Source organism: Diaphorina citri, unplaced genomic scaffold, assembly GCF_000475195.1.
Source record: "Diaphorina citri unplaced genomic scaffold, Diaci psyllid genome assembly version 1.1 scaffold83, whole genome shotgun sequence".
NCBI classification, from domain to species: Eukaryota; Metazoa; Arthropoda; class Insecta; order Hemiptera; family Psyllidae; genus Diaphorina; species Diaphorina citri.
In genome coordinates, this window is record NW_007377520.1 from 643,555 (window position 1) to 670,559 (window position 27,005).

The window sequence follows — 27,005 nt, forward strand, 5'->3', positions numbered from 1 at the left end:
CCCTGATTCCAAAAAAGGTTTTAGCCCGAGTGGTTCCTGTACGGTTACGTTACGTACGTACGTAACGTATGAATTACGTACTAACAGTTTAATGCGGAAAAAGTAAGAAAGTTGTGAACAAAATATCTCAAGAACGGTTTGTCGTAAAATTTGGTATCCCACTATCCCGGTATGGTCCAAGGACGCGACGTACAATTTGGTAAAATCGGATAATCACCCATCCAGATATTAACCAAAGTAATTGTTGCTTAACCTCTCATTTTCTTGGAAAAGTTGAAAAGGTTGTGACAAAAATATCTCAAGAACGGTTTGTCCCGTAAAGCGATGAATTTGCGTATGCTATCCCGTTATGGTCCAAGGACGGCGACTGTAAAATTTTGGTAAAAATCGATAGTCACCCATCCTATATTAACCAAAGGTCATTGTTGCTTAACCCTCATTCGGTAAAAACGGTAAGAGACATCGAAAACATTTGGTCATGTCGGATTTGAATATTCTAATCAATGTGAATTTTTCACGCCGAATCGAATGGGCTCACTTTAGTACGTCCGACTTATGGTGAGAAGTTGTGGGTTCGATACTCCCCTGTGTCAACAAATTTCTCTTTTATTTGTGAACCATTAACAAGTAAGCATGTGAATAGTTGATCCCATGTGATTTTTCACGCGGAATCGAATGGTGCTACTTTTAGCACTCTCTGACTTACATTTGAGAAGTTGCGGGTTCGATACTCCCCTGTGTCAACAAATTTCTCTTTTATTTGTGAACCATTAACAAGTAAGCATGTGAATAGTTGATCCCATGTGATTTTTCACGCCGAATCGAATGGTGAAACTTTTAGAACTGTCCGACTTACAGTTGAGAAGTTGCGGGTTCGAATACCTACGTATTCTGCAAATGTAATAGAAAGTCGTGTGATGTTCACACCAGATTTTTTTTGTGAAGGTTCCTTATCACACGGGTAGTATTTTAAGATAGAAAATTTTTGGTCGAAAATTGGCTGCCGTAGGCGGTCGATTTTGGGCTTAGAAGAAAAATTTCAAAAAAAAAAAGTTCAATTTTTGGACACTTTTTAATGATCCCTCATTACACGGGGAGTATTTCAAGATAGGAAATTTTTGGCCGCCGTAGGCGGTCGATTTTGGACTTGGAAAAATTTTCAAAAAAATCTGGTGTGAACATCACACGACTTTCTATTACATTAAGTCGGACAGTTCTAAAAGTTTCACCATTCGATTCCGCGTGCAAGGACGCGACTGTAACAATTTGGTAAAAATCGGACAGTCACTCATCCAGATATCAACCAAAGTCAATGTTTATGGTGCTAAATACATATTTTCAGAAAAATTGAAGAATATCGTGATTCCTCAATTTCTTTAGCATAAATATACCGTTTTTGGAAAGAAATTGAGAATTCACATTCATGAATTGATCTCAGAAGCCTTGTTCAAAACAAGACAGTGAAGAGTACTGTTCTGAATACGCGTAGACCCGAAATGGTGTGATGTTATGAAGACGGATAGTAGGTTGAGTCGTTTAAGAGTATTTTGGATACCTAGATGACAGAAGAATTTTCATACTCTGCAGAAAGAGTGCTTTGAATAGACATGAAATATCAGAGAGGCGTACCTCGTACCTATGTATGTACGTTCGTTCAGCATAACAGCAGTATTCATGTTATGTATGTATGTACGTTTGTTTGGTTTTGGATACTGTACCAAAATTTTTGGTATCCAAAACTGGAGAGACTGTAGAAATAGTATTCTGAATAGACCTGAAATATTAGATAGACGGATGTACGTTCGCACAGCATAACAGCAGTAGGAACGGAGCGAAGGAACAGAAAAATGAACTCTAAATCGATATGAAATATCATCAGAGAGCCATACCTCGTACCTCTGTACGTTCGTACAGCCCAACAGCAGTAGGAACGGAGCGAAGGAACATGAAAATCAACTCTGATTCTCTGAATAGACATTAACTTACTATCATCGGAGAGACCTACCCCGCACCTATGCACATTCGTAGCATAACAGCAGTAATAAACGAAGCGAACAGCGAAGGAACATAAAAATCAACTCCGGTCGCGAGACTCCGCGAGGCCCTCGAGTATGGAAGGGGAAGCCCGTTTGCTTCTGTCCGTCCCGACATTCATGCGCGGTGCTCCGAAGCCTGTTCACTCCCCTACCTCACCGGGCCGAAGTGAAGCGAGGACCGCTGTCCAATGGATGTAAAAGGCGAACGTACGTTTGTGTCCGCGCTGAGGGAGAGTTGTTCCCGCCCGTGGAGTGAAAAGGCAAGGATGAGAGAGGATGGGATTTATTTTATCATTATTATTGTTGTTACTATTTTTTTCTTCTTTTTTTTTTTTGTGTGAAGAGGTGATTTTTGTGGAGAAGTGACTTCATGTGTGCAGTTCTTTACCTCTTTCTTCCCGATGACATTTTCAAGGTGGAAGGTATGATGGTAGCCTGAGAGAATTCTGGAACATATCTTCAAAAATATGAGATGTGCGGTTTTTCTTTATCCTTTCTTTTGTCAGTAGTGGTTATGGAACTCGGTACTTTTTGCATTGCAAGTGCGTTAGGTACCATTGGAATAACCGTGTCTTTGAAAGGTCATGGTTTTTACTTTCCTTAACCTATAGGAAGGAAAGTAATGTAATCGGGTCAAATTTTCGATGGTCAGATTTTAGTGCCAAAACACGTTTTGAATGTAGGTACCTACTTTGTCTTGTTGATGTACCTACTTTGTGTTGTTGATGTACCTACTTTGTCTTGTTGATGTACCTACTACATGTTGTAGCCGTACGTACCTACTTTGTCCTCTTATTGTACCTACTCCACATAAGTATTGTAGGTACCTGCATATTGGTAGGTAGTCATTCAAGAGGAATCCGGGTCACTTTCACTCATGATCATTGATTTTTATTCTTGGTGTAGTTTCTGCATTTCTGTTGTCTTATTTTGATTCTATTTTCTGTGCAGAAACCCCCCGCTACTCCTGCGACCCCTACGTCAGCCGGTAAAGGCAAGCGCCGATCCAACTACAAGGATCCCACCAGTGATGATGATTCAGACGCTAGGAGTACTGTGTCCAAACGGAAAACCAATCGGGGTAGGAAAAAGGTGAGTATAGCATCCAAGGAGTTGAAATACTAATAATTTCGGGATGCATACCAAAGGACTGGAGTTTTCCGCGACTTTTAATAGCGCGTAGTCTAGATCATTACTCTTCTAATATCATTACTCTTCTTCGACTACTCTTCTAATATCATTACTCTTCTTTGACTATTCTTCTAATATCATTACTCTTCTACTTCTTCACTATTTTGTATTTCCTTAGGTACCTATATTTATTTTATTTATTACGGTAGGTACCTACCTAAGGTACAATAAGAGGACAAAGTAGGTGCACTATTTTGTATGTACAAAAGAAATAGTGAAGAAGTATATGTTTATCATTTCAACCTACCCAGTCAAGATGGACCTTCACAAACAGAATCTTCAATCTATCATTCAAGTAACAATGTAGAGTAACACAAGTAACAATGTAGAGTAACACAAGTAACAATGTATTAGTAGGTTTTATATACTCTTGTTTAGTTGTTTATTTACTGTTTCTTCTTCTTAACGTTTGTTATTGTGATTCATTGATAAAATAAATATAGGTACCTACCTAAGGAATATTGTTAGATTTGTTTGTAAATTTTGATAGTAAGTGGAACTGAAAGGTAAATCAATTGTTTATTTATTTTAATCTTGACCTCTTCTTTACTGTAGATTGTATTTTTTTTCTTCTTCCTATTTTATCATTATTTTTTTTTCTTCTGTTACAGGTATAGACCAGCTCTAATGTAAACATCCTTGGCATAGACACACTCTCCAGTTCTTGCAGTCTAGAACACAGTACTCAATAATGTGAAAAATTGGACAAAATCCTGTGATAGTTTGACTTGAATGACTTCAATAACATCTGTTATGGTCCATTGAGTCACCAAGTTTTCAACACTGTGATCAAACCGTCAAAATTATGTTAGACAAGGTCCAATTTTCTCTACCTCAGAGGAGGTAGTGACCACCCCCAAAGGACCCGTTGAAGTGTCCTAGTTGATTTCACCCGAGTGCCCCATAGTCCCAGCAATTATGGATTACAGCGGCAATGTGGACTATGACGTGAACACTCCGTTCAAGTACGAGGGAGATGATCAGGATCATATGCCTCCGTCAGAAGGGGGTGGAGGTGTGGATGATCCAAATAAACACATGTGAGTATCAACAAGATCTTATTGTAAAATTCATGCTTTGGCATTCACAAAAAAAGCTACATCAGAAGAGCTTGGCCCTAAATTCAAAGATTTATAAATGCTGTAATCTTTAATGAGGGCAGAAGACATTCAAAAGAAAACAACCACATATTGGTCAGGTCAGAAATGCCGTGGAGCAGAGTAGATTTGTCTACTCGGCTTCAGGCTGTTCATGGTTCTGGTTGTGCATTTTTCTGTGTTTATTATATTGTTTTCTTTGATGGAAAACATTTTCTGTTCCTTATGTGCCAAATTTTCCATTGAACAGTCAGCAGTGAATCAAAATTGATAGCCATGATTTGACAAAGTAAGTAGGTTAATCCGAAAACACATTTTTTATTAATGTTTTATTGTTTCACAGGCCTGTTCACCACCATCACCAAGATGATCTCATCTATCCCCCGTTGGACTTTGCCACACCCACTCCTCAAGTGGTGGACATTCCGCTATAACTCCCGATTGCCTGTTCCGATTTTGATGAAATTTGGTACATATGTTCTTTGAATCAAGGCACATCGATCCTTGAACTACTAGTAATGAGAGGTATGACGTACTTCACCTATTTTGAATGTCCAGCCAATCCAACCTCGTAAAAACCCTTTGAATTGTGACCCAACCTGGTGTTGGTTGCCTAACTCTTGAATACGGATATTGTAGATTGATCTGGAAGTTATGGATGTTAAACATTGTGTAGACCAGTTCGGTCTCAGCTTAACTTCATACACTAAAAGCCCTTCTCCGTATACAAAAAGTCCACATCCGAGGCTTAGGTGTGGGGGCAAGCAGCCCTGAAGGATGGTGTTGTATCTTTTAATTGTAGAAAGGATTGAACAAAGGACAAGGGTAGAGTTTGTATGATAAGGAGAAGGTTAAGAAGGTTTATTGAAAGAGAAATGTGAACAGAGAATTATGTACAGATCAAAAGATGTCTCAGAACTGGGAGAGTTTTTCAGTTGTTGATTTGGTTGCTAGGTGACAATGTTACTGGGTGGTTGTTTTTGTAATACTGTGTGTAGCTATCAAAATATACCACAGATGGGTTAAGCTTATACGAATCTACGAGTCTAGTCTGGCTAAGGGACTTTAAACAGGAAGGATACCAGCGTAAAATTCCCCTTGTTAAAGAAACACTAAGGGTTGAGAGCAAAGGACGTCAAAATGTTGTAGCCAAAAGCTATCACCCTAGTCCTTTGAGACTCAATATTGACAGACTGGCTAAAACCCCGACCCTGTCTGAACTCTGAAAAAGGCTAAGAAGAATTCTATTTTCTGTGTTTCTGTTGTCTGATTTTCATTCTGTTTTCTGTGCAGAAACCTCCCGCTACTCCTGCGACCCCTACGTCAGCCGGTAAAGGCAAGCGACGATCCAACTATAAGGATCCGACCAGTGATGATGATTCAGACGCCAGGAGTACTGTGTCCAAACGGAAAACCAATCGGGGTAGGAAAAAGGTGAGTATAGCATCCAAGGAGTTGAAATACAAATAATTTCGGGATGCCTACCAAAGGACTGGAGTTTATTATCTAAGGCCCATTGCATACTGGAAGTGTAGTTCCGCGACTTTTAGTAGTGTGTAGTCTAGAAAGTCTAGATTACTCTAGATCATTACTCTTCTAATATCATTACTCTTCTTCGACTACTCTTCTAATATCATTACTCTTCTAATATCATTACTCTTCTTCGACCACTCTTCTAATATCATTACTCTTCTTCGATTACTCTTCTAATATCATTACTCTTCTTCGACTACTCTTCTATTATTATTACTCTTCTAATATCATTACTCTTCTTCGATTACTCTTCTATTATTATTACTCTTCTAATATCATTACTCTTCTTCGACTACTCTTCTATTATCATTACTCTTCTAATATCATTACTCTTCTTTGACTACTCTTCTTATGTGTGACGGATTTTAAGGTGCATCTTTCAACAGAAACAAACACCCATCGCCAGCCTAGTTAGGTTTTAGGGTAGCGCAACTGCCTTGTAAGCGCTAGGTCGCGGGTTCGATTGCTGCCTGGGGAGGATTTTATACTAAACAGGTATTTTTCGTTCTCAGAATGTTTGGCTTTCGCCTATCCCTCTTCTCTCTCTTCGGGACGATAAGTAAGACCTTAGCAGTTACACTTCCCTCTTGAAAAAATCAAATTAACTTTCAAATAAGTTTCCAGGCTAGTGGACATTACATTGTAATACAGGGTGTTTCAATAATATTCTTGTTTGTTTTTCTGTACAGGGTGTCACAGATAACAGGTAGTTTTCGTTCTCAGAATGTTTGGCTTTCGCCTATCCCTCTTCGGGACGATAAGTAAGACCTTAGCAGTTACACTTCCCTCTTGAAAAAATCAAATTAACTTTCAAGTAAGTTTCCAGGCTAGTGGACATTACATTGTAATACAGGGTGTTTCAATAATATTCTTGTTTGTTTTTCTGTACAGGGTGTCACAGATGACGAGGAAACGGACGGCTATCTGTCGAGTGTTAGTAAAACAAGTCGGAAGTCTACAACCAGTAGGCGAGGTGGCAGTAAGAAGAAGAGAGTGAGTATCTAGTTAATTATTATTTTACAATAAACCGTGGGGAGGTTTATATTACTTCACATTACTAGACTGTGGGGGTAAAGGGACTTTTCAGTCCTATCCCAGTAGAAGCTTGCACACTAGTCCTACCGAGTGGAATTTCGGATAAGTAGGATTTTCCACATAAGTAGGATAAAGGAAACTAGCCACAGAGGTCTTATTGTCCTGATTTAATAAAAAGATGAATATTTCACCGCCGTTTTTTTCTTCGTAGTAGTGATACAATAGCGGCATGTGTTGTATGTCGTAGCATGCCCATTCCGTAGTATGTCCCTCATCAGATGGGCGATAAGAGACATAATACTTCCCATTTAGGTGCTGGGTCAACACGAGAACACCAGAAAGTTACCCCGTTGAAATATTTGCAATCGACATACAAGTGCAAATTTTTGTTGATGGTGGGCAGGGATTCGAACCCGGGACCTTCTGCATGGCAAACTAGTTTGCGTTAAAACAGGGCAAACCGTGCCCCACACACTTCCACATCCCTCCTGTTGTAAGGAGGCACTTTTTTTTAACGCATTTAACTTCTCTGTATAATTGCTAATGTCTTTAGGGTGTGTTTATGTACTGGGCTGAGATGAGCTCGGACGACGTGGGATAGCTGTCCCGGCGGCAATTTTTTTTTTTTTTTTAAGGAGCCCTAATGCCATAGGCAATAGGCATTAACCCCACCCTTGATCAAACTTTATTTTGTACTTATATGTACATTATGTTACCATTTGTAAGATTTTTTGGGATGGGAAATGCCTTTGGCACTAACCTAACCGCTGGCGACGACATTACATGAAGATTGGATAGAATGGATTGTATCGATTAAGTAAATTCTTATCACTACACAGTCATTGAGAGTACTGAAACGACTGATGCTTACCGTGAAGCAAGTAATGATAATAGACTCTTAAGTCGCTGGTAACCACTGGGTGAGGTTAACTCCGAAGGCGTTCTCTACCACCTAACCCTTAGAGCTCCATTATTATGTCAAATTCTCATGTATATAAATGGTGGCCAAATTTTCAAATAGACGAAATTCTATTCCTCGGCTGGTATTGAACTGTTGACCAGACAAGCGGCTTAACCACTACACCACCGAGACAGTAGTTCAATATATGACGATAAAATTCCATGTCTCAGCTGGGATTGAACCCGCGCCTTCCTGTTTTCCAGACGAGCGTCTTGACCACTGCACCACCGAAGAAGTAGTTGTAACACCTTATTGACGGTGTGACCAAAGAGACACTACTGCCGAAAAAGAAGCAGTCATTGAAAGGGACAAGCGAACCTTTACCTACCGAATGATCGGACAAACCTGTCCGTAGTGGGTTAATTCAAAGTCCATGTAGTGTCCTCAAAGGTCCGAACGTAGTTTAACCCTTTACCCTCCGAACCTTAAACCGTACGATTAATAAAGTTGTGCTGTCATTTGAAACATCAAATGACTCGACTTGGCCAGAGTGGGCTAATGTAAAGTTCATCGCTTCAGTGCCGTCAAAGGTCCGAGCTTTGTTAACCCTTTGCCTTTCACCGAAGGGTGAGAGATGTTCCAACGAAGGACTGGAAGGAAAGGTTTCCCAGAAATGGAAAGAGGTTGCGTTTGTAGACGAAGGAATTCATGAGATAGTATCTGGATTTTTCGGCCTAAAAATGTTCATCATGACCCAGAATTAGAATATGAAAGTCCGGGTCGCTCTTTTCAAGTGAGATGAAAAGCACAAGAGTAGTGCAAAAGGGAAGGTATGTTTATCCTGAAAGAGAACAAAGAGGAACATTCATCCTGCTCGAAAAGGATTGTCCTGGCATCCCCACCTGAAAAACTTTATTAACTCAACTAAAGACGTCCAAGCTTACTCGCCAGGGGTTTTACTTTTAGCCCTTGAAGTAAGCCATTCACTCGAATTAAAAACAAGTCTCTTTCATCTTCAATTCTAACCGGAATCGTGACCGCCAAAAGCCATCATTCCCGGTTTGAGCGGCCCGTCGTGTCGTCCCCGTTCCGACAATTCGTCCCGTCCAAGAGCTGGAAGAGTTTGCTCTTCTTCCGTCCGCGATCCCTTTCAATACCGTCCGGTCTTTGCATCGCATGTTCTTCAACAATTCTCTCTCCTCCGCTTCGAATACAGCCAAGCCGAGTCACGAGAAGATTATTTCGTATTTCCACTCTCGTGTTCTGTGTGTAGAGAGTTTTTTATGTTCGTTTTTGTTGTTGTATTTTTAGTTTAATTTTTTGTATGAGAACGCCGCAGATTAGCATTGCTCTGTGAAGACGCCATTTTTTGTGCCTTCGAGAAAATCCGAGCATCCTGTCCAAATTTTTTTTTTCGCCGTCTCTCCCACCTTCCCTGGTCAACAGTAACACTTCCGTCGCCATGGAAACCAGTGGTAACGGAGATGTTTCCATGGAAGCCATGCCAGAAGAGCATCCTCCCTCGTCTCCTGAATCAGAAGATCTGCCCCTAGCCAGGCGGACGAGACCATCGAGGTCAACGCGCCCTCAGAAGTCGTTTGCCGAGCAGGATGATGAAGACGAGGATGAGGAGTATGAACAGAAACCACCTAAGGTGAGAAAACTCTTGTGATAGATAATTTTGACTCTCCATGGGATAGTAAAAGAGAAGCTGGGGAACAGCAGCAAACTTTAATCAGGATGTATTACTACACTTAAGTGTAAAAAATAAATAAATAGACAGACTAGTTAAAAAAATCCCCTCCCTCTCCCTCTTATATTAAAATAGGAGTCAAATAGAAAACCAAAGACAGTGTTTGGTGTGAATGACACACAAGTGTTGAAGTGCATAATGGAAAAAAGACTGTATTTTAGCCAGTGGTGATAGCATATCTGAGTGACCAGCAGTGCACCAGGTCAACCAATAGATCACTGAAGTTGAGCAATGTTGTGTGTGTAGTCCGTGGTTGATATCCAGATGGGTGATTAATTGACCATCTGGAAATTGTATATTGGTTTTTCCCGAAACCACTCAACCTGAGAGACATTAATGTGAAGAGGCTGGCAGCTTGTTGGTGAATTGTAGGGTAGACACTTCTTGCACGATGAGCCTTCAATGGAACCTATTTTATTTGTTTCTTATTGATAACTTTCTTTCTCCCCTCAGGGTCTTACTAACCTATACCATGAGGAGAGTGCCCCCACCCTGGTCGGGGGCCAGTCCATATTCTCCAGTACCTGAGAGACATTAATGTGAAGAGGCTGGCAGCTTGTTGGTGAATTGTAGGGTAGACACTTCTTGCATGATGAGCCTTCAATGGAACCTATTTTATTTGTTTCTTATTGACAACTTTCTTTCTCCCCTCAGGGTCTTACTAACCTATACCATGAGGAGAGTGCCCCCACCCTGGTCGGGGGCCAGTCCATATTCTCCAGCCTCATTCAGAAGGAGAGAAGAACCAGACTGACAAAGGGAGCCAAAAAGAAGAAGAAAACCGAGCCGGAGTTTTGTAGATTCTGTTTCACCGTAAGTACCTATAACTTTTTTTTTTTTTTTTTTAAATAGGTTAAGTATTTCATGCTTTTATTATTTTGTAGTGCTGTTGAAAGAAAAGATGGGATTCTGTTACATTGAGAAAAGAATTGAGAGCATGGATGTGAGGGTATCCTAGCCAAGGTATGAAATATTGTCAACATTGTCTGAAAATTTTACCTTGATAATAATGGTAGGTAGCTTTTGTAGTAGCTTCTGCCCAAGTCAAACTTGTCTTTGAGTTTTGGAGGTTGATGATCCTTGGCTGAACCATGTGAAGTCTCAATTGTTTAGAACAGCACACTCCAGGTTGTGGGTTGAAGACCCAACCATCATGAGGACATGGTAGGATACTACTTCAGCAAAGGGACTTTTCAGTCCTATTGAAGCAGTATAAATGTAAATGCAGTTTCTTTGTGTTATTATATTACAACTTTGGTGCTCACTGCAGCATTGTAGGATTTTCCCAATATCTAATAATCCGTAAAATCCAATGTTTATCTACCATGCTGGCACCGGTTGCTATGCACATTTATATGTCATAGCTACTCATTTTCCTCACGAGGCTGAGTGGGCCCCGCAACAGCCATGAGGTAGTCTTGAGTCCTATCCAATCAGTAGAAGCACTGTTATTATCATACAGGGTGATCATTAAGTTTCTCTTAATTCTCTACAGGGTGTAACGACTGATGAAGACACGGACGGGTATATGTCGAGCGTGAGTAGGAAATCTGTGAATACAACCACCTCGACCGCCAAGAATGCTAAGAAGAAGCGGGTAAGTGTACCTGTTTGAAAGTTTGAAGGGGATTTCATCCTCAACAAATAAGGTTTGTTCTCGGAACGGCTGGCTTTCTCCTATTCTGTGTTCGTTCTCTCTTCGATTCCGGAACGATAATATCGCAGTTACCGTTTAAAACCTTAAAAAAGAGGTTTGATATAGAGGGAGCTGTAATTGCCAAGGTCTTATCGCCTCCAAAGCAAAGAGAGAAGGAAGACAGGATAGGAGAAAGCCAGCCGTTTCGAGAACGAACCCTGTTTGTGTTAGGATAGATTTTGTCCCGGACGTAAATCGAACCAGCTTTCCCTTTTCTGAAGAACTGACAAATATCTTTACTCCAGCGGTAGGCTACGACTCGCGAATCGAACCCGCGACCTAGCGCTTGCGAGGCAGACGCGCGAGTCTCCAGGGTATTAAGGTTGGCTGAGTTGAAATCCAAATCTGAAAGTTACTGTGGAACAAAGAAACCATATCGGAATGAGTGGTGATTATTGGTTACAGACTATAAATAGGGATCAGCAGCCGAACCCTAACCAGTCTGTGGCTAGCTTTAGGTTACAAAGGGTTTATGATCAATGTGATTTCTCAATTATTTAGCCTTAAGATACCATGGTAATAATTTCACCGACTAGAAAGAAAAGAAAGCAGAGAAATCACATTGATTGATCTCAGGTACCATAATAATAATAGACTCTTGAGTGGAAGGCAACCACTAGGCGAGGTTAACGCCTTAGGCGTTCTCTACCACCTAACCCTTAGAGCTCTATTATTATGTGGTTAAATTCTCAAATCAATGAGGATAAAATTCCATACCTCGGCTGGGATCGAACCCACGCCCTCCTGATTACCAGGCGAGCGTCTTGACCACTACGCCACCGAGGCAGGTGTACAAAACAATACAGGGTTTATGATGCTTCAAGCACAGATCATCATAGTTGACTGTGGTTCGGGATGGGCCGAGTAATCTTGACTAGAGACCATCAACCCCCCTTGAAGCAGCTACACCGCTACAACAACACCAACAACAACACCAACAACAACACCAACAACAACAACAACAACACCAACACCAACCAACTATGGCCCGTATTTTTCATTTCTTGTTTCAGCGGTACAATTCAGACAGTGATAATGAAGACGTGAAGTCTGACGTCAGTGATGGAATGGACTTTGGTCCCACAGCCTATGTAAGTAACACTCCTGCTCTATTTGAATTACCTACCTATCTTGAGAACCACTTATGAAAATCATAAATACAGAGTGTTTATAAAGCCTCGGGACCCCTGGATATAAAGTTATGAAATAGGTAACTACAAAACTTATTACCTTTATATGATACAAATACAATGGATACACGTTCCATTGTATCCATTGGAACGTGTATCCATTGTATCCATGGAACGTGTATCCATTGTATCATATAAAGGTAATAAGTTTTGTAGTTACCTATTTCATAACTTTATAACCTAGGATGTCTAATATAAACACATTTAATAATAATCACCCCTGGATATTTTTTGAACAGCTAAAGATGGGAAGCTGAAATTTATTGCAGTGTTTTTTTTTTCCATATTTTAAAATGCCATATTTGAAGTACCTATGTACCTACACGCCAAATTTCGGCTGAAGCTAGGATCGGCCTCAGGAGGGTCAACTTCAAAATCTTAAATAAAAATTTGGAACCCCCTACTTAATTGTGACTCATCATGTTTAACAGCATGAAAATTAAATTCTTTCGGTACATGTTTGCGCTTGATCCGACCACCAGGGTCGGAGTTGTAGCCTATTTAAATTTACCAACCTCAGTGGTGTAGTGGTTAGCGCGGTGGACTTCGGATCTGGAGGTTGGTGGTTCGAGTCCAAGTCAAGCCATAAAATTTAGCTTTTAGCGTAGTGCATTAAGCAGGGAACGACATTTGTGACAAGCATTTATGCTTAACACAATTAAAATTCCTTTTTTAAATTTTCATTTTTTGATGTTCTTCTGACAGGAGTACCAAAAATGGAAAATTACTTTTGACCGGTGATTTGTGCTTAAATTAGGTCCCACTAAACTATTCATTTTGACCACTCTCCCTCGGGTTCAATAAAGTTTTAAATTGGGATGTTCATAAGTGGTTCTCTTGCGTGAAACTTTCAAGATCTGCTCATTGGTTGAACATGAAATTAATGGGGAGCTGTGAAAAGAAATTGGATGACAAGAGTTAAATTTTTCTTGTGTTCCCAATTCTAGAATTTTTTGGCTTAAAAACACGCCATCTTGGAATTTTAAAAACAAAAACTTCAAAGTTTTTTTGTATACAAGCGCTTACCTACATATGTACGTGCTACCGCTGCCGAGCGCTATTTTTGAGACCGAACTCGTTAAAGTGGGGGGGGGGGAATCAAATTTTACCACTTGACGGGGTTGAAGTAAACCAAGAATTGGCCTAAAAACACACCATCTTGGAATTTTAAAAACAAAAACTTCAAAGTTTTTTGTATACAAGCGCTTACCTGTGTACCGTGCTACCGCTACCGAGCGCTTTTTTTTTTTGAGACTGAACTCGTTAAAGTGGGGGAAGGGGGGGATCAAGTTTTACCACTTGACGGGGTTGAAGTAAACCAAGAAGTTTTCGGGTTTGATTCTCAGAGAGGGGGAAAAAATTGTTCTCGTTTTCTCGTGTTGCTCTGCCCCGCGGCTACCACGTTAAAGGAAAAAAAGTGAGGACTGCCAAGTAATCTTGAAAGTTTTACATTTTTTTTTTTTTTTTTTTTTTTTATTTTAGCATCAAGAGAACTTGAATCAATATATACGTTACGAAAATTTCTATCACATTTTACATTTTTATAGACTGGTTTTTGTCCTGGCTGGGGGACTTTAAACAGGGAGGATATCAGCCTGTATCGTCCTTTCGTCCGAATTTATACAGTTAAATAGATTTAGGACAAAAAATCTTTGCTTAGAATCATTTATTTTAGCATCAAGAGAACTTGAATCAATATATACATTACGAAAATTTCTATCACATTTTACATTTTTATAGACTGGTTTTTGTCCTGGCTGGGGGACTTCAAACAGGGAGGATACCAGCCTGTATCGTCCTTTCTTCCGTATTTACTTATACAGTTAATAGATTTAGGACAAAAAATCTGCCTCGGTGGCGTAGTGGTCAAGACGCTCGCCTGGTAAACAGGAGGGCGTGGGTTCGATCCCAGCCGAGGTATGGAATCTTATCCTCAATTATTTGAGAATTTGACCACATAATAATGGAGCTCTAAGGGTTAGGTGGTAGAGAACGCCTAGGGCGTTAACCTCGCCTAGTGGTTGCCGTCCACTCAAGAGTATTATTATTATTATTATCATTATCATTATTATTATTATTATTATTATTATTATTATTATTATTATTATTAAAAAATTCTTTTTGGAAACATTTACTCGACATCTCATGGAAGTTAACGTTTTGCGAAATAAAGTCAATCACCTTCTTTTATCTTTCTCTGTCGTCTGTCTCATTCCTCTTCTTTCTCTCTCTCTCTATCTTCTTTTCTTGATGTTCTTTAGGATTATTTGTAGAGATAAGTGTGTGGAACCTATTGTTGTGTTTTTATTTTTATACCAAGAAAGAATAGAGTATCTCTTTCCTTGTGTCTGGTATCAATGTCTGTCTGGTAATCGGGAAGGCGTGGGTTCAATTCCACCTGTGACATGACCTTCCTACTCGTGAAACAATGTTTTGGTGGATTAAAATTCACATATTTTTGGATGGTAATTTTCTGCTTAATACGATCCTTTGAAAGTTGGATCAAGCAATGCTTTGTGACACTCAGAAGATTGCGTGCCTTTGGTTATAACCTCGCCTAGTGCTCATTGTATCCACTTTAGAACCTATTTATTTAACATAAATATTCTATTGAAAGTTTTTGTTTTTATGAACTGTATGTAGGATTGTAACAATTATTATTATTTTTAACATTTATCCTTTAAATCACTACATAAGTTATACAACGAAACCAGACCAAATCACTAAGCAGCCCAAGACACGTGTTTCGTCCTTATTTGGACTTATTTTTCGTCCCTGCACTCTGGTGGGATTTCTAAGGTAATGGTTTCTAATGTAATTTCTGATGTAATGGTGTAAGAACCTCTTTGAGTATCGGGTTTAAATACTACAACGAAACCATATCACACCACCAAGTCTTGGTGGCTTGCTTGTAAAGGTCTCTGTTTCCTAATCCAAGGTTCTCGGGTTCAATCGTTCAATCCCCAGCTATGTCCAACTGATGAGTCCAAATAAGGACGAAACACGTGTCTTGGGCTGCTTAGTGATTTGGTCTGGTTTCGTTGTATAACTCATGTAGGTACTTAGTGATTTAAAGGATAAAAAAAGAAGAAAAAAAAATTCATATGATTACAATACTTTCTCATTACAATACCAAGTAGTATAGCTTCGTACCGGCTAGTGGTAGTAAATATGGCTTCGCTATATTTTATAGTAAAATATAGTGAGTGAGCATTGAGCTACCACATATACCTACTGACAAGTGTTATATACTTACTACTTTTCCATAGTTTGGGTTTGGCTTGTTTCCTCCGAGACATGTATATTTGAAGCGACGTTCTGGGAGGTAATTTACACAAGATTTACACTTACAAATCAATATTTACAAAAGTTTTACACTTACAAAAGATTTATCTCTTATAAAGGTTTGATCACAAGATTTACACTTACAAATCAAATTACAAAAGTTTTACACTTACAAAAGATTTATCTCTTATAAAGGTTTGATCACAAGATTTACACTTACAAATCAAATTACAAAAGTTTTACACTTACAAAAGATTTATCTCTTATAAAGGTTTGATCACAAGATTTACACTTACAAATCAAATTACAAAAGTTTTACACTTACAAAAGATTTATCTCTTGTAAAGGTTTGATGACAAGATTTAGGTAGGTACACTTATGAATTAATTTCCTAGAGTTTTACACTTACAAAAGATTTAAATTTGTAAAAGTTTGACCACAAGATTTACGCTTTTCAAATCAATTTACAACAGTTTTACGTTTACAAAATTTTGATCACAAGATTTACACTTTTCAAATCAATTTACAAGGTTGTTTTATTATTATTATTATTATTTTTTAGTTTTATTAATTTTTACAGAAAATTGTCAAAATTTTCCTGTCTTTTTACCTTGCCTAAAACTTTCGCTGTATTTTATGTTTATGTATATTCTATTGTCTTTTCATATCTTGTTGCATTTCTTTCCACACACTTATCAAATGTTCTTTATTTGCCAGAATGACTAGGTTGATCTGTCTGTTTCCTCTTCTCTTTTCTCTATCAAACTGTTTCTCTTTCGAGTGTTTTTCTCCGTGTTTTATGTTACGTTGATGTTTTTACTTTCTATTATTTCTAATGGTTTGTTTTGAACAGAGATGCGATAAAAAGAAACACTTTTGAGAATTTTTCATTGTCAGATTTTTGTTAATGTTTTCCCTCTCAGGAGAGAAAGTTACCTTTTTTTTTTTGAAATATTGGGGGATATTTTTTCTTCCCTTTGAGACGCTTTTACACTACGGACAGTCAGTAGGTTTTTTCGCCCAGTATTTATTCCTTTGATTAACGAAATATTAATCTAATCCCAACTTCGAAAGTGTTTCTTTTAGCATCTCTCCAACCCCCAACTATGTTTTTCGGATGTTTCTTTATGAACAATTCATTCGCATATTATTAAGATTATACTATTTTCAGCAATTGATTCAAACCATAAACCCCTACATGATTCCTGCTTTACTATTGAAAGAAATAATCGTTTATTTGATGAACTAAGTTGATATGACGAACTATGATAATGATTTTAAATGTTTAAAATGATGAATACTTCTTATATCGAGATCAAACATGAATTATACTTACTATGTAATTCTAGATTAAATATGAAATAATCTATGAAACAAAGTAGGCTTTATAAAATAAATCAATTACCTACTGCGATTACACTAAATGAATGTTGCCCGTCGGAATTGGAAATTGGCAAAGATCATAGAAGAAATGAGAGATCCTGCTAATAAATAAATCCTGAGAAAGAAATAATCGTTTAATTGATGAACTAAATTGATATGACGAACTATGATAATGATTTTAAATGTTTAAAATGATGAATACTTCTTATATCGAGATTAAACCTGAATTATACTTGCTATGTGATTCTAGATTAAATATGAAATAATCTATGAAACAAAGTAGGCATTATAAAATAAATTAATTACCTACTGCGATAACACTAAATGAATGTTGCCCGTCGGAATTGGAAATTGGCAAAGATCATAGAAGAAATGAGAGATCCTGCTAATAAATAAATCCTGAGAAAATATTAACACTAGAATCTAGATAGATGAAAGTTCGAACTAAATTCTTCTAATCTAAGTGGAATTCTGCCTGCCCAGTTAGCTTGGTTGGTGGTGCGTCTATCTTGTAAGCGCTAGGCCGCGGGTTCGATTCCCGCCCGGGGCGGATTTTATCCTGATTGGATGATGTTCGTTCTCGGAACGACTGGCTTTCCTCCTATCCTGTCTTCCTTCTTTCTTCGATTTCGGGACGATAAGACCCTAGCAGTTACAGTATATTAACACTAGATTCTAGATAGATGAAAGTTCGAACTAAATTCTTCTAAGCTAAGTGGAATTCTGCCTGCCCAGTTAGCTTGGTTGGTGGCGCGTCTACCTTGTAAGCGCTAGGCCGCTTTTCGATTCCCGCCCGGGGCGGATTTTATCCTGATTGGATGATGTTCGTTCTCGGAACGACTGGCTTTCCTCCTACCCTGTCTTCCTTCTTTCTTCGATTTCGGGACGATAAGACCCTAGCAGTTACAGTTCCCTCTGTCAAACCTCTTAAAAAAAAAATGGAATTACTTTAATAAGTTGTTCGAAATTGTACCTAGTTGCTATAATTGTGAACTCTTTCAAGAAAATCTCTTACATTATACCGAATCTAAAACTACTGGCCTATAGTGCCCTGTTCCACCAGAAAAAAATAGTGGAATTACTTTAATAAGTTGTTCGAAATTGTACCTACATAGTTGCTATAATTGTGAACTCTTTCAAGAAAATCTCTTACATTATACCGAATCTAAAACTACTGGCCTATAGTGCCCTGTTCCACCACTGAATCACTACTTGCGTACCGCAGGTTAAAATTGGGACAGTACGCAAGTAGCCTACAGCCGAGCTGTGTACCTTTTTAGAGAAATGAAGTTTAATGTCGTGTCGAAAAACATGTATCTCGTATCTAACTATGTTATACATTTACCTAACGTATTTATTTTAGTTTTTTAGTATTATTTTTTACCATATTTATTTATTCAGAAAATTTTCTATATATCTTTCAAAAATCCGTTTGTATTGGAAATATGTATTATCCCGAGTGATGTCTTGTTTATTTGCGAGTCTAACCTTTTATCACTTTCCTTATCCTATAGGAAGGGAAGTAATGTATTCAGTTATGAGAGAACATACTCAGATATTGTTACAATCTCATTACTTTCAATCAAATCCCACACCACACACGCACTCTATTGTTGGAAAGACAGTATAATAATCCCTTCCCAACTTCCCATTTACAAACAAAATCCGTCCGGATTTCAGGATTTGTTGCGCATCAAAATGTCGGACTCAGAGGAAGGAGAATCCAAAACCACGCACTCTATTGTTGGAAAGACAGTATAATAATCCCTTCCCATTTACAAACAAAATCCGTCCGGATTTCAGGATTTGTTGCGCATCAAAATGTCGGACTCAGAGGAAGGAGAATCCAAAACCAAACGAGAATCAAACCGCAATGAAACCAAAAGCGACAAAGAGAAAAACGAGAAGAAACTTGGTAAAACGTCCGCCAAGAACGGAACGTCCGGGGAGAAAGCGGAGAAATGGCGACATCGGAAATTTCGCCGATCATCCACGAGTAGCACCGGACGCAGACGAATCAAAAGTGAACCGGATAACTCGAGTAGTGACGGAGATACGAGTCAGGAGCGTCGCCGAAGGGTCAAATCGGAGAATGACGATCCCGCCCGACATCACCCGAGTGATGACGAATTTGACGAGACCCTTGACGAAAGTGATGGTGTCGAGGCGTTACAGTTTGAAGAGATGGTGTTCACGTGTCGGTTCTGCGCGGACGCGTTCAAGTCGCACGACGCCCTCATGCGGCATTACAAGGCGACGCACGCGACCTATGAGGTGTCCCTCCTGTGCTACTTCTGCGGACACATTGCCAAGAACATTCACTCGCTGACATCCCACCTGCGGGGTCTGCATCAGTTGCCTCGCAAGACACAGAAGATCCTGTGCGAGGTCTGCTCGGTGGAGGTGCTGCATATAGCGGAACACATACGTAGCGCACACTCGGGTCTCTCGTTCGAGTGCTCCCAGTGTCGTCGTGTCTTCACGCGGAAGTGTGACCTACGCATGCATATCAAGCGTATCCATATGAAGAGTGAGCTGGAGGAAAGATTTGTGTGCGGGTTCTGCAGCAAGGTGTTCAACTTCTACTGGTATATGAAGCGGCATGAGAGAATTCATACCGGGGAGATTCGCAGTGCCGTCGTGTCTTCACGCGGAAGTGTGACCTACGCATGCATATCAAGCGTATCCATATGAAGAGTGAGCTAGAGGAAAGATTTGTGTGCGGGTTCTGCAGCAAGGTGTTCAACTTCTACTGGTATATGAAGCGGCATGAGAGAATTCATACCGGGGAGAGACCGTACAAGTGTAAGCTGTGCTCGGTGGCGTTCAACCATATGGTGTCGCTCAAGAATCACCAGAAGAAGTGTTGCCCGGGGGCGGGCTATGGGGCCCCGGGCGGAGGGATGGGGCAGCCCATGGGCGGACAACAACAAGCGTGGAGCTATGAGGATGACCACAAATATGCTATTCACTAGAATTTACATTATCAAGCATGGCGGGAGGCGCACGCGTTCGAAACGCCACCCGGCCTATATTACCTCGAAATAGAAGTTCAGGTTTCACTCGCAAGGCGGAACTCAACATTCATATCAAAGCGGTTCACCTCAAGCATCAGCTGGAACAACGGTTCGTGTGTCAGTATTGTAACAAGGACTTCCCGTTCATGAAATATCTGAAGCGTCACCTACGCGTGCACTCGAATGACGTACAGGTGCCGCATCCGTACAAATGTACCGCGTGTAACGCTGCGTTCAACACGAAGAGTGCGTTGATATGAACACAGTACAGGTAAGTCCATTTGTGAACACAAGATAGAACCGGATATAATGCACTCAGCCTCGTGAGGACAATTGAGTAGCTACTTTAATCGAGTAGCGAGCAGTGACGGCATTACCAATGTATAAAAATTTGGACCGATTGCAATACTTTCTCATTACCTTGTATAGGTTCCCTATACGTAAGGGTAATAGAAAGTAAAAAAAATATTGAAATGTGGAAATTGATTGCAAAGGATGCATTTAAGTAATGTTTAATAGAGTAGCGATCAGTGACGGCATTACCAGTGTAAAAGGATTATTGAAATGTGGAAAATTGGAAATTGATTGCAAAGGAGCCATTTAGTAATGCTGTGATACACTGTTACTGAAGATCTCTTGTACATATGTAGGTTTAGAACTTCAAAGTTATTTTCTAAAGGTCTAATTCAGATCTGTCTACGAGTTATTGTTATAAACATAAGGTCAGAATTCAGAAGGAATACATTGGAAGCCCCCACAAGAAATGTACGGTTATGGTTATGGCCCTTATTTTCTCGATTTTTGTTTGGATCTCCATTTTTCCTTTTTCTTCTCTTAAGAGTGTTGTTTTTTATTTTGTTGAATGGAAATTTCATGTTAAACATATGTATGTACATATGGTCTCAGATTTGTAGAAATCTTTTATTTTTCTATATAAAATTAACCCAGATAATCCATGAATTCAGTACTAATAAAATAAAAAAATCCTTAAACATACCTTGATTGACATAACAAAAGCCCAAGAATTATATCGTGTCTAAGTTATGTTTAAAGAACTAGAATTTTGGGGTGAAATTTAATTTATTGCTCATTTACTCCTTTCGATAAGTTATGTCAGTCAAGCTTGAGCTGATTCCTAGTGTATACTTCCTTGTCAAAAATGTAATAGAATAGAATATACCTTGTTTATACTGCCAGAATGAGACCAAGAAGTCCCTCTACTGCCGCAGTCTAAACAAAGTCTTAAATATCTTATAGGTAATGTTTACAGTTACATACTCAAACCTGCTTTAAGTTATAACAAAAGGGGAAAATAGAAATTAATACTACTTTCCATTACAATAATGTTTGTATTATTTTGTTACATTCTAAATTGTCAACCAAAATAAAAGCGTCCGCGTTCAGTTGAAGCCAAGTTGTACCAAGCTGTCGAATATATTGAGACTTGTTCTCTGTTGTCCCATTTCCGCATTTCAGGGTGTGACTATCAAAGAAGAAAAAATTGATCTGGACGAAGATCAGCGAGAGGAGCTGACTTATTACGAAGACGATTTTCCCGCCGAGGCCGAAAACGAAGACGATTTTCCCTCCGAGGCCGAAAACGAAGACGATTTTCAAGGCCCCGCTGAAGCCAAAAACATACGAAACAAGTCCAAGACGCCGGAAAAGAGTCGGCCGGGGAGTTTTAACTATAAATACGTCTGGAATAAATCGCTGAGTAAGATGACAATCCCTGTCGAGGTGAAATACGTTTGGAATAAATCGCTGAATAAGATGACAATCCCTGTCGAGGTGAGGAAAGGCGTACGAAGCTCACCTAGGATATCTGAGAAACCTTTGGAAGATGATGATGATGAGGAAGAAGCCGAGTTCAATCTGTTAAAACTGGATGCGCGCGCCGAATTCTCCTCGGACGATGAAGACGATGAGGGTGATGATTCAGACGATATGAAACCCTGCATGAAACCGCGCTATCTGTTCATCCGACGACCCAACGGTGGTGTGTTCGCGAACCCTATTCCCTTGAGTCGGAAGCCTTCGGGTGATGTCGAGGATGAACGAACTGACCTCGTGTGGAGTCGAGAGAAAACGAGACTCGTCAAGCGAACCTTGCTCACCATGGGCGTGTCCCCGAGGTGGAACGATGCGGAACTTATACAGGATGATGAGAAGAAACTCGAACAGAAGGAGATGGCTAAGAAGCCCACTGTGACAGAGCCTGCTGGTGAGGAGGCCTTCACGTGTCGCATCTGTCAGGCTGTGTTCGATAAGTATGTCCGTCTGTGCGGTCATTTGAGAACAGTCCACAATGAGAAACCCGAGAAGAGTAACCTCTGCTTCGTGTGTGCCAAGGTGTTCGCGACCCGGGCCACACTGACACTACACATTAAGCAGATGCACGGGGGCAGTCGAATTCTTGACGTTTGCCCGCCTGCTAGCGCACTTTACAAATAATTAAGATTCTTCTAAAGATTTTTAAAATTTTAGGAACTTATAAAGAAAAACTTTTAATGGAATCTCAAAATCCTTTCTGTATGTTCCTTGTCCTCCTTGAAATCCTGTACAAGTCTCTTTGATATCTTTTCTGTACATAGCTCCTTTATGACTTATATTGAATTCGTTTGATGAAAATAATATATCGTAGAAACAATAATAAACCAAATGTCTATTGAACTCGCTTACTCTGTTCGTGAGGAGGCCTTCACGTGTCGCATCTGTCAGGCTGTGTTCGATAAGTATGTCCGTCTGTGCGGTCATTTGAGAACAGTCCACAATGAGAAACCCGAGAAGAGTAACCTCTGCTTCGTGTGTGCCAAGGTGTTCGCGACCCGGGCCACACTGACACTACACATTAAGCAGATGCACGGGGGCGGACAGACGGACTATGTCCGCGAGAAGGAAGTGTGCGAGATCTGCTCGGCGCGTGTCGTGAACCTCGCGGAGCACAAGCTCTGTCACGAGCCGCCTCGCTTCACGTGCGAGTACTGCGTGAAACCGTTCCGACGTACGCAGGAGTTGCGCAACCACGTGAAGGCGGTGCATCTAACGGAAACCCCAGAAGAACGCCCGCGCTGTGAGGTTTGCGGCAAAACGTTCGGACTGAAAGAGTACTTGCGTCGGCACATGCGCACGCATCGAGTGGAGAGAAAGTACAAGTGCGTGTGTGGCGATGGATTTAACTTTAATGTTTCGCTCAAGGTGCACATGGCGAAATGTGCTTTCTATCTGAAGTCGTTGGAAAAGGAAGGGGAGGTAAGTGCCATGACTTAGGAATAAAGGTTTAACCTTTACATTTGAAACATGGAACAGGGAAAATGCTTGATTCTGGGGCTTTTCACATCTCTAATACTGTTGAAAGCTCCCTAAGACCTAAGATAATTTCAAATTTCTCTTTGTTTTACCAAAATTCGTAACATTAAGGTTTTGTTATTTTCTTTAATATGAGTAATTGTTAAGTTGTTAAGTTAAAATTTGGTTATTGTAAATTTAGTTTTGTTTAAAATTAGGTTATTGTAAATTTAGTTTTGTTAAATCTGTTTTTTGTAAGTTCTTAATATTTTTGAACAAATAAAGCTTATGATCCAGTGTCATAATCTTGTAAAACTTGAATGGATATTATTTATTGATATTTTATATCCCAATAGTAAAATAACTAGAAAAAAACAGAGAAACGAAGCAAATTAGATAGAATTAAAAGCTTCTAGGCTTCTAAATAGAGCACTGTCTATTCTTATAAAACTATGACTGAAAATAAAAAATAAATTGATAGTGTCTATCATTTGGATTATGAAAAATGTAAAGAAATCCGAAAATACTCGAATATCATTTTTGAAGATCTACTTCAAACTCCAAGTTAAGATAAACTAAGATTTCCTATAAAGGTCTTGATCAGAATGCAAATATTGAACTTTTGACCATGTATTTGATTTCGCCGTGTGAGATATGTACATAAAATATGTCATTAGTGAGATACCTGATACATACATCATGTATGCCATTCTTATCATCTTAATGGACCCTTAATTATATAAATAATAGATACTTTAGTAATGAAAACTTCTATATGAACCTGAACAGGTATGAACTTTTGTAATGAGATTTGTGAATACAAACCATGCTAGTTGTATGAATTTAAAACGTTAACGCTATGTCTTGTAATGCCCAGTAGGCCTTGTTCTTAGATTTGTCTCCTTAGCATTTGATTTCTCTTATTGACTATAACTAATGTGATTCTAGTTATGATACATTTTATTCTTCACCAATACAAACGCCCTGGTATAAATATTTCAGGAATCATCCGATGATATTTCGAGGGAGTCTTCCATCTCGAGATCAGCGTCTGGCCCGCGACAAGATAACCACCGACCTGTCGCCACACTGGGCGACCGCGACAATGATGATGACGATGATAATTCCGATGTGGATGAGTACACGGCATTCAATCCGAACATCGTGGTGAAGAAAGAGGACGGTGTCTCCCCGGTAGAGGTCGGGGGCGCAACGTTTGGCAACACGGGGAGCATTGTTGTCAAGTCGGAACCGCTGGGCGATACCCCCGCGTCAGATGGGAGACAGTCCCGTAGCCGCACCACCAGGCGCCCTGCCGCCTCGGATAGCGATGCTGACAGTGGGACATTCGGGAGTCACTTCCTATCCAACCCACAGAACAAACCCGCCAGCGCGCGGACACAGAACTTGAAAACCGTCCTCGAGTCGAACCTGGGCACCCTGGTCAACAAGTCCTCCGCCAAGTCACAGAACTATCTGGCCGTCATCATGAAGAACTATGAGAACCGCGCCATGGAACCTGTCCCGGCCGAGATGGGAGAATCTGTCTCGGATCTCGAGGATAAACCCTTAGCCAAGCGGAAAGCCCGGAGCAGGAAGAGTGTTGGTCCTCCGAGTGTGAAGAAGGAGAATCGTGAGAAGTCTTGCGAGAGAAAACCGTCACGACGGAAATCTACTGTAGAGGATTCGGATACGGATTATATTCCCGAGGTCGAGGAGGAACCACCTGTCGAGAGGAAGAAGAAGGAGAAGCGGGAGAAGAAGAAGAAAAAGAAGAAGGAGAAGATCAAGCGAGAGAAAGCGACCACAGGGGATGAAATGTCAGACTTTGCATTCTCAAGCTACGAGTCTGACTCGAGTGAGAGTTCCATGTCTGAGAGAGAACTGTTCGGGCCCATCATCTACAAGTGTAGACATTGTGACGTCACGTTCAGAACCTACGAGCTACTCCTACGCCATCTGACGGGGAAACATGGCGGCTTCGAGAGTGCTGCCCTCTGCTTCATCTGCGGATTCTATCACAAGCACAAGAAGATGATCTACCGTCACATCAAGGAACACATAGAACCCAAGAAGCAAGAGAAGAAGGTGTGTGACATCTGTTCAGCAGAGGTGATACATCTCGGTACGCACCAGAAGGTGGCACACTCTGGTGTGACGTACAACTGTAAGTGGCTTCGAGAGTGCTGCCCTCTGCTTCATCTGCGGATTCTATCACAAACACAAGAAGATGATCTACCGTCACATCAAGGAACACATAGAACCCAAGAAGCAAGAGAAGAAGGTGTGTGACATCTGTTCAGCAGAGGTGATACATCTCGGTACGCACCAGAAGGTGGCACACTCTGGTGTGACGTACAACTGTAAGTTCTGCTCCATGAAGTTCACCAGGGTCGGTCAGATGAACATTCACATCAAGACGGTTCATTTGAAACACATGCTGGAGAAGAAGTTCGTATGCCAGTACTGTAACAAAGAGTTCCCGTTCCAGGGCTATCTGAACAAACATATGAAGACGCACAATCACCATGGCAACGGACCAGGGGGCGGCGGTCACGTGACCTACACGTGTAAACAGTGCAACCTCACGTTCACCAATAAACATTTGTTCCGAAACCACAAGCTGGTGTGTGGGACTGGGGGACAACAACAGAACCAGGGGGGCAACACGAGCGCTCCGAATCCCCTGGTGCCACATCCGAGTACTAGCTCCATGTCGGAACAAGATGTACTTCAGCAGCAGCTGCAGCATTCAGCACAGGTACAAGCGCAGGCAGCACAGCAAGCAGCACAGGCAGCAGCGGAACTTAGCATACATCAAATACAGAGTGCTAACTTTCCACTCAAACTGGAACGAGCCAGCATGTATTACTTCTAGGGTGGCTTTCACCAACCTTACTAGCCCCCTAACAGCCTGTTAGATCAACAGCCCTGTTAAAAGCCTTTACAAGTACCCTGTCAAAAGCCTCAACAGCCTGTTTGCTTAACAGGCCTTGTAGGGACTGAAAAAATATTACTGAAATCCAACGTAGAAGACATATATCCATAACACTGCTATATCTACCTATTGAGCTGAATTTATTTAGGAGTGGGCTATTTTTTTACACGACAAAGCTCTCCGCAAAAGAGTACGTCTAGTTTCATAATGTTGTACCTACTTAAAGTTGGATTTCATTTTGTTCACACATTTTTTTGTTGAAGAATCTGAAAAAAAAAAAAAAAAAATCGTACCAGAAAAGAGAAATTTGTTGACATTAATTGTTGCTATTTTGAATATCGAGAGAAATGCATGAAAAACAAACAACACAATCCATGTTTAAGTAAATATTTATACAAGGCATGCCATATTTACGTAAATATCCTAATACAAAGTATGCCATATTTACGTAAATATGGTTAGTAGGCTCTAAGAATGTTACAAGTAATGAACAATTTGTACGTAAAAAATGTCTAAAAATTAATATAGGTAATGTTTACAGTTACATACTCAAACCTGCTTTAAGTTATAACAAAAGGGGAAAATAGAAATTAATACTACTTTCCATTACAATAATGTTTGTATTATTTTGTTACATTCTAAATTGTCAACCAAAATAAAAG

The 27,005-nt window shown here is 40.1% G+C and overlaps 2 protein-coding genes across 2 annotated transcripts in view; both read left to right on the forward strand.

Annotated features, from left to right (window-relative positions):
* The window catches only part of LOC103523431 (histone H3.v1-like), an 8,637-nt gene extending 5,476 nt beyond the window's left edge, over positions 1-3,161 (forward strand). Inside the window, exon 7 of the mRNA XM_008488477.1 lies at positions 2,988-3,161. Coding sequence (XP_008486699.1) covers positions 2,988-3,161 — 174 coding nt within the window. The remainder of the gene's footprint in view (positions 1-2,987) is intronic.
* Positions 3,162-5,231: 2,070 nt separating this feature from the next.
* LOC103523441 (gastrula zinc finger protein xFG20-1) lies at positions 5,232-26,682 on the forward strand. The gene is made up of 9 exons (XM_026832929.1): positions 5,232-5,270; positions 5,618-5,758; positions 6,749-6,850; positions 11,042-11,143; positions 12,256-12,333; positions 21,594-22,349; positions 22,815-23,369; positions 24,408-25,557; positions 25,754-26,682. Exons 1-9 carry the CDS (start codon positions 5,232-5,234, stop codon positions 26,281-26,283), a joined length of 3,453 nt encoding a protein of 1,150 aa, XP_026688730.1. The 3' UTR covers positions 26,284-26,682.
* Positions 26,683-27,005: the final 323 nt, after the last annotated feature.

Bases quoted from the DNA above. Each gene is read 5' to 3' on its own strand.
- LOC103523441 (XM_026832929.1), top strand. From the start codon at position 5,232: ATGTCTCAGAACTGGGAGAGTTTTTCAGTTGTTGATTTG. The intron at 11,144-12,255 runs GTAAGTGTACCT...TTCTTGTTTCAG, and splicing joins AGAATGCTAAGAAGAAGCGG to CGGTACAATTCAGACAGTGA. The intron at 12,334-21,593 runs GTAAGTAACACT...TCCGCATTTCAG, and splicing joins ACTTTGGTCCCACAGCCTAT to GGTGTGACTATCAAAGAAGA.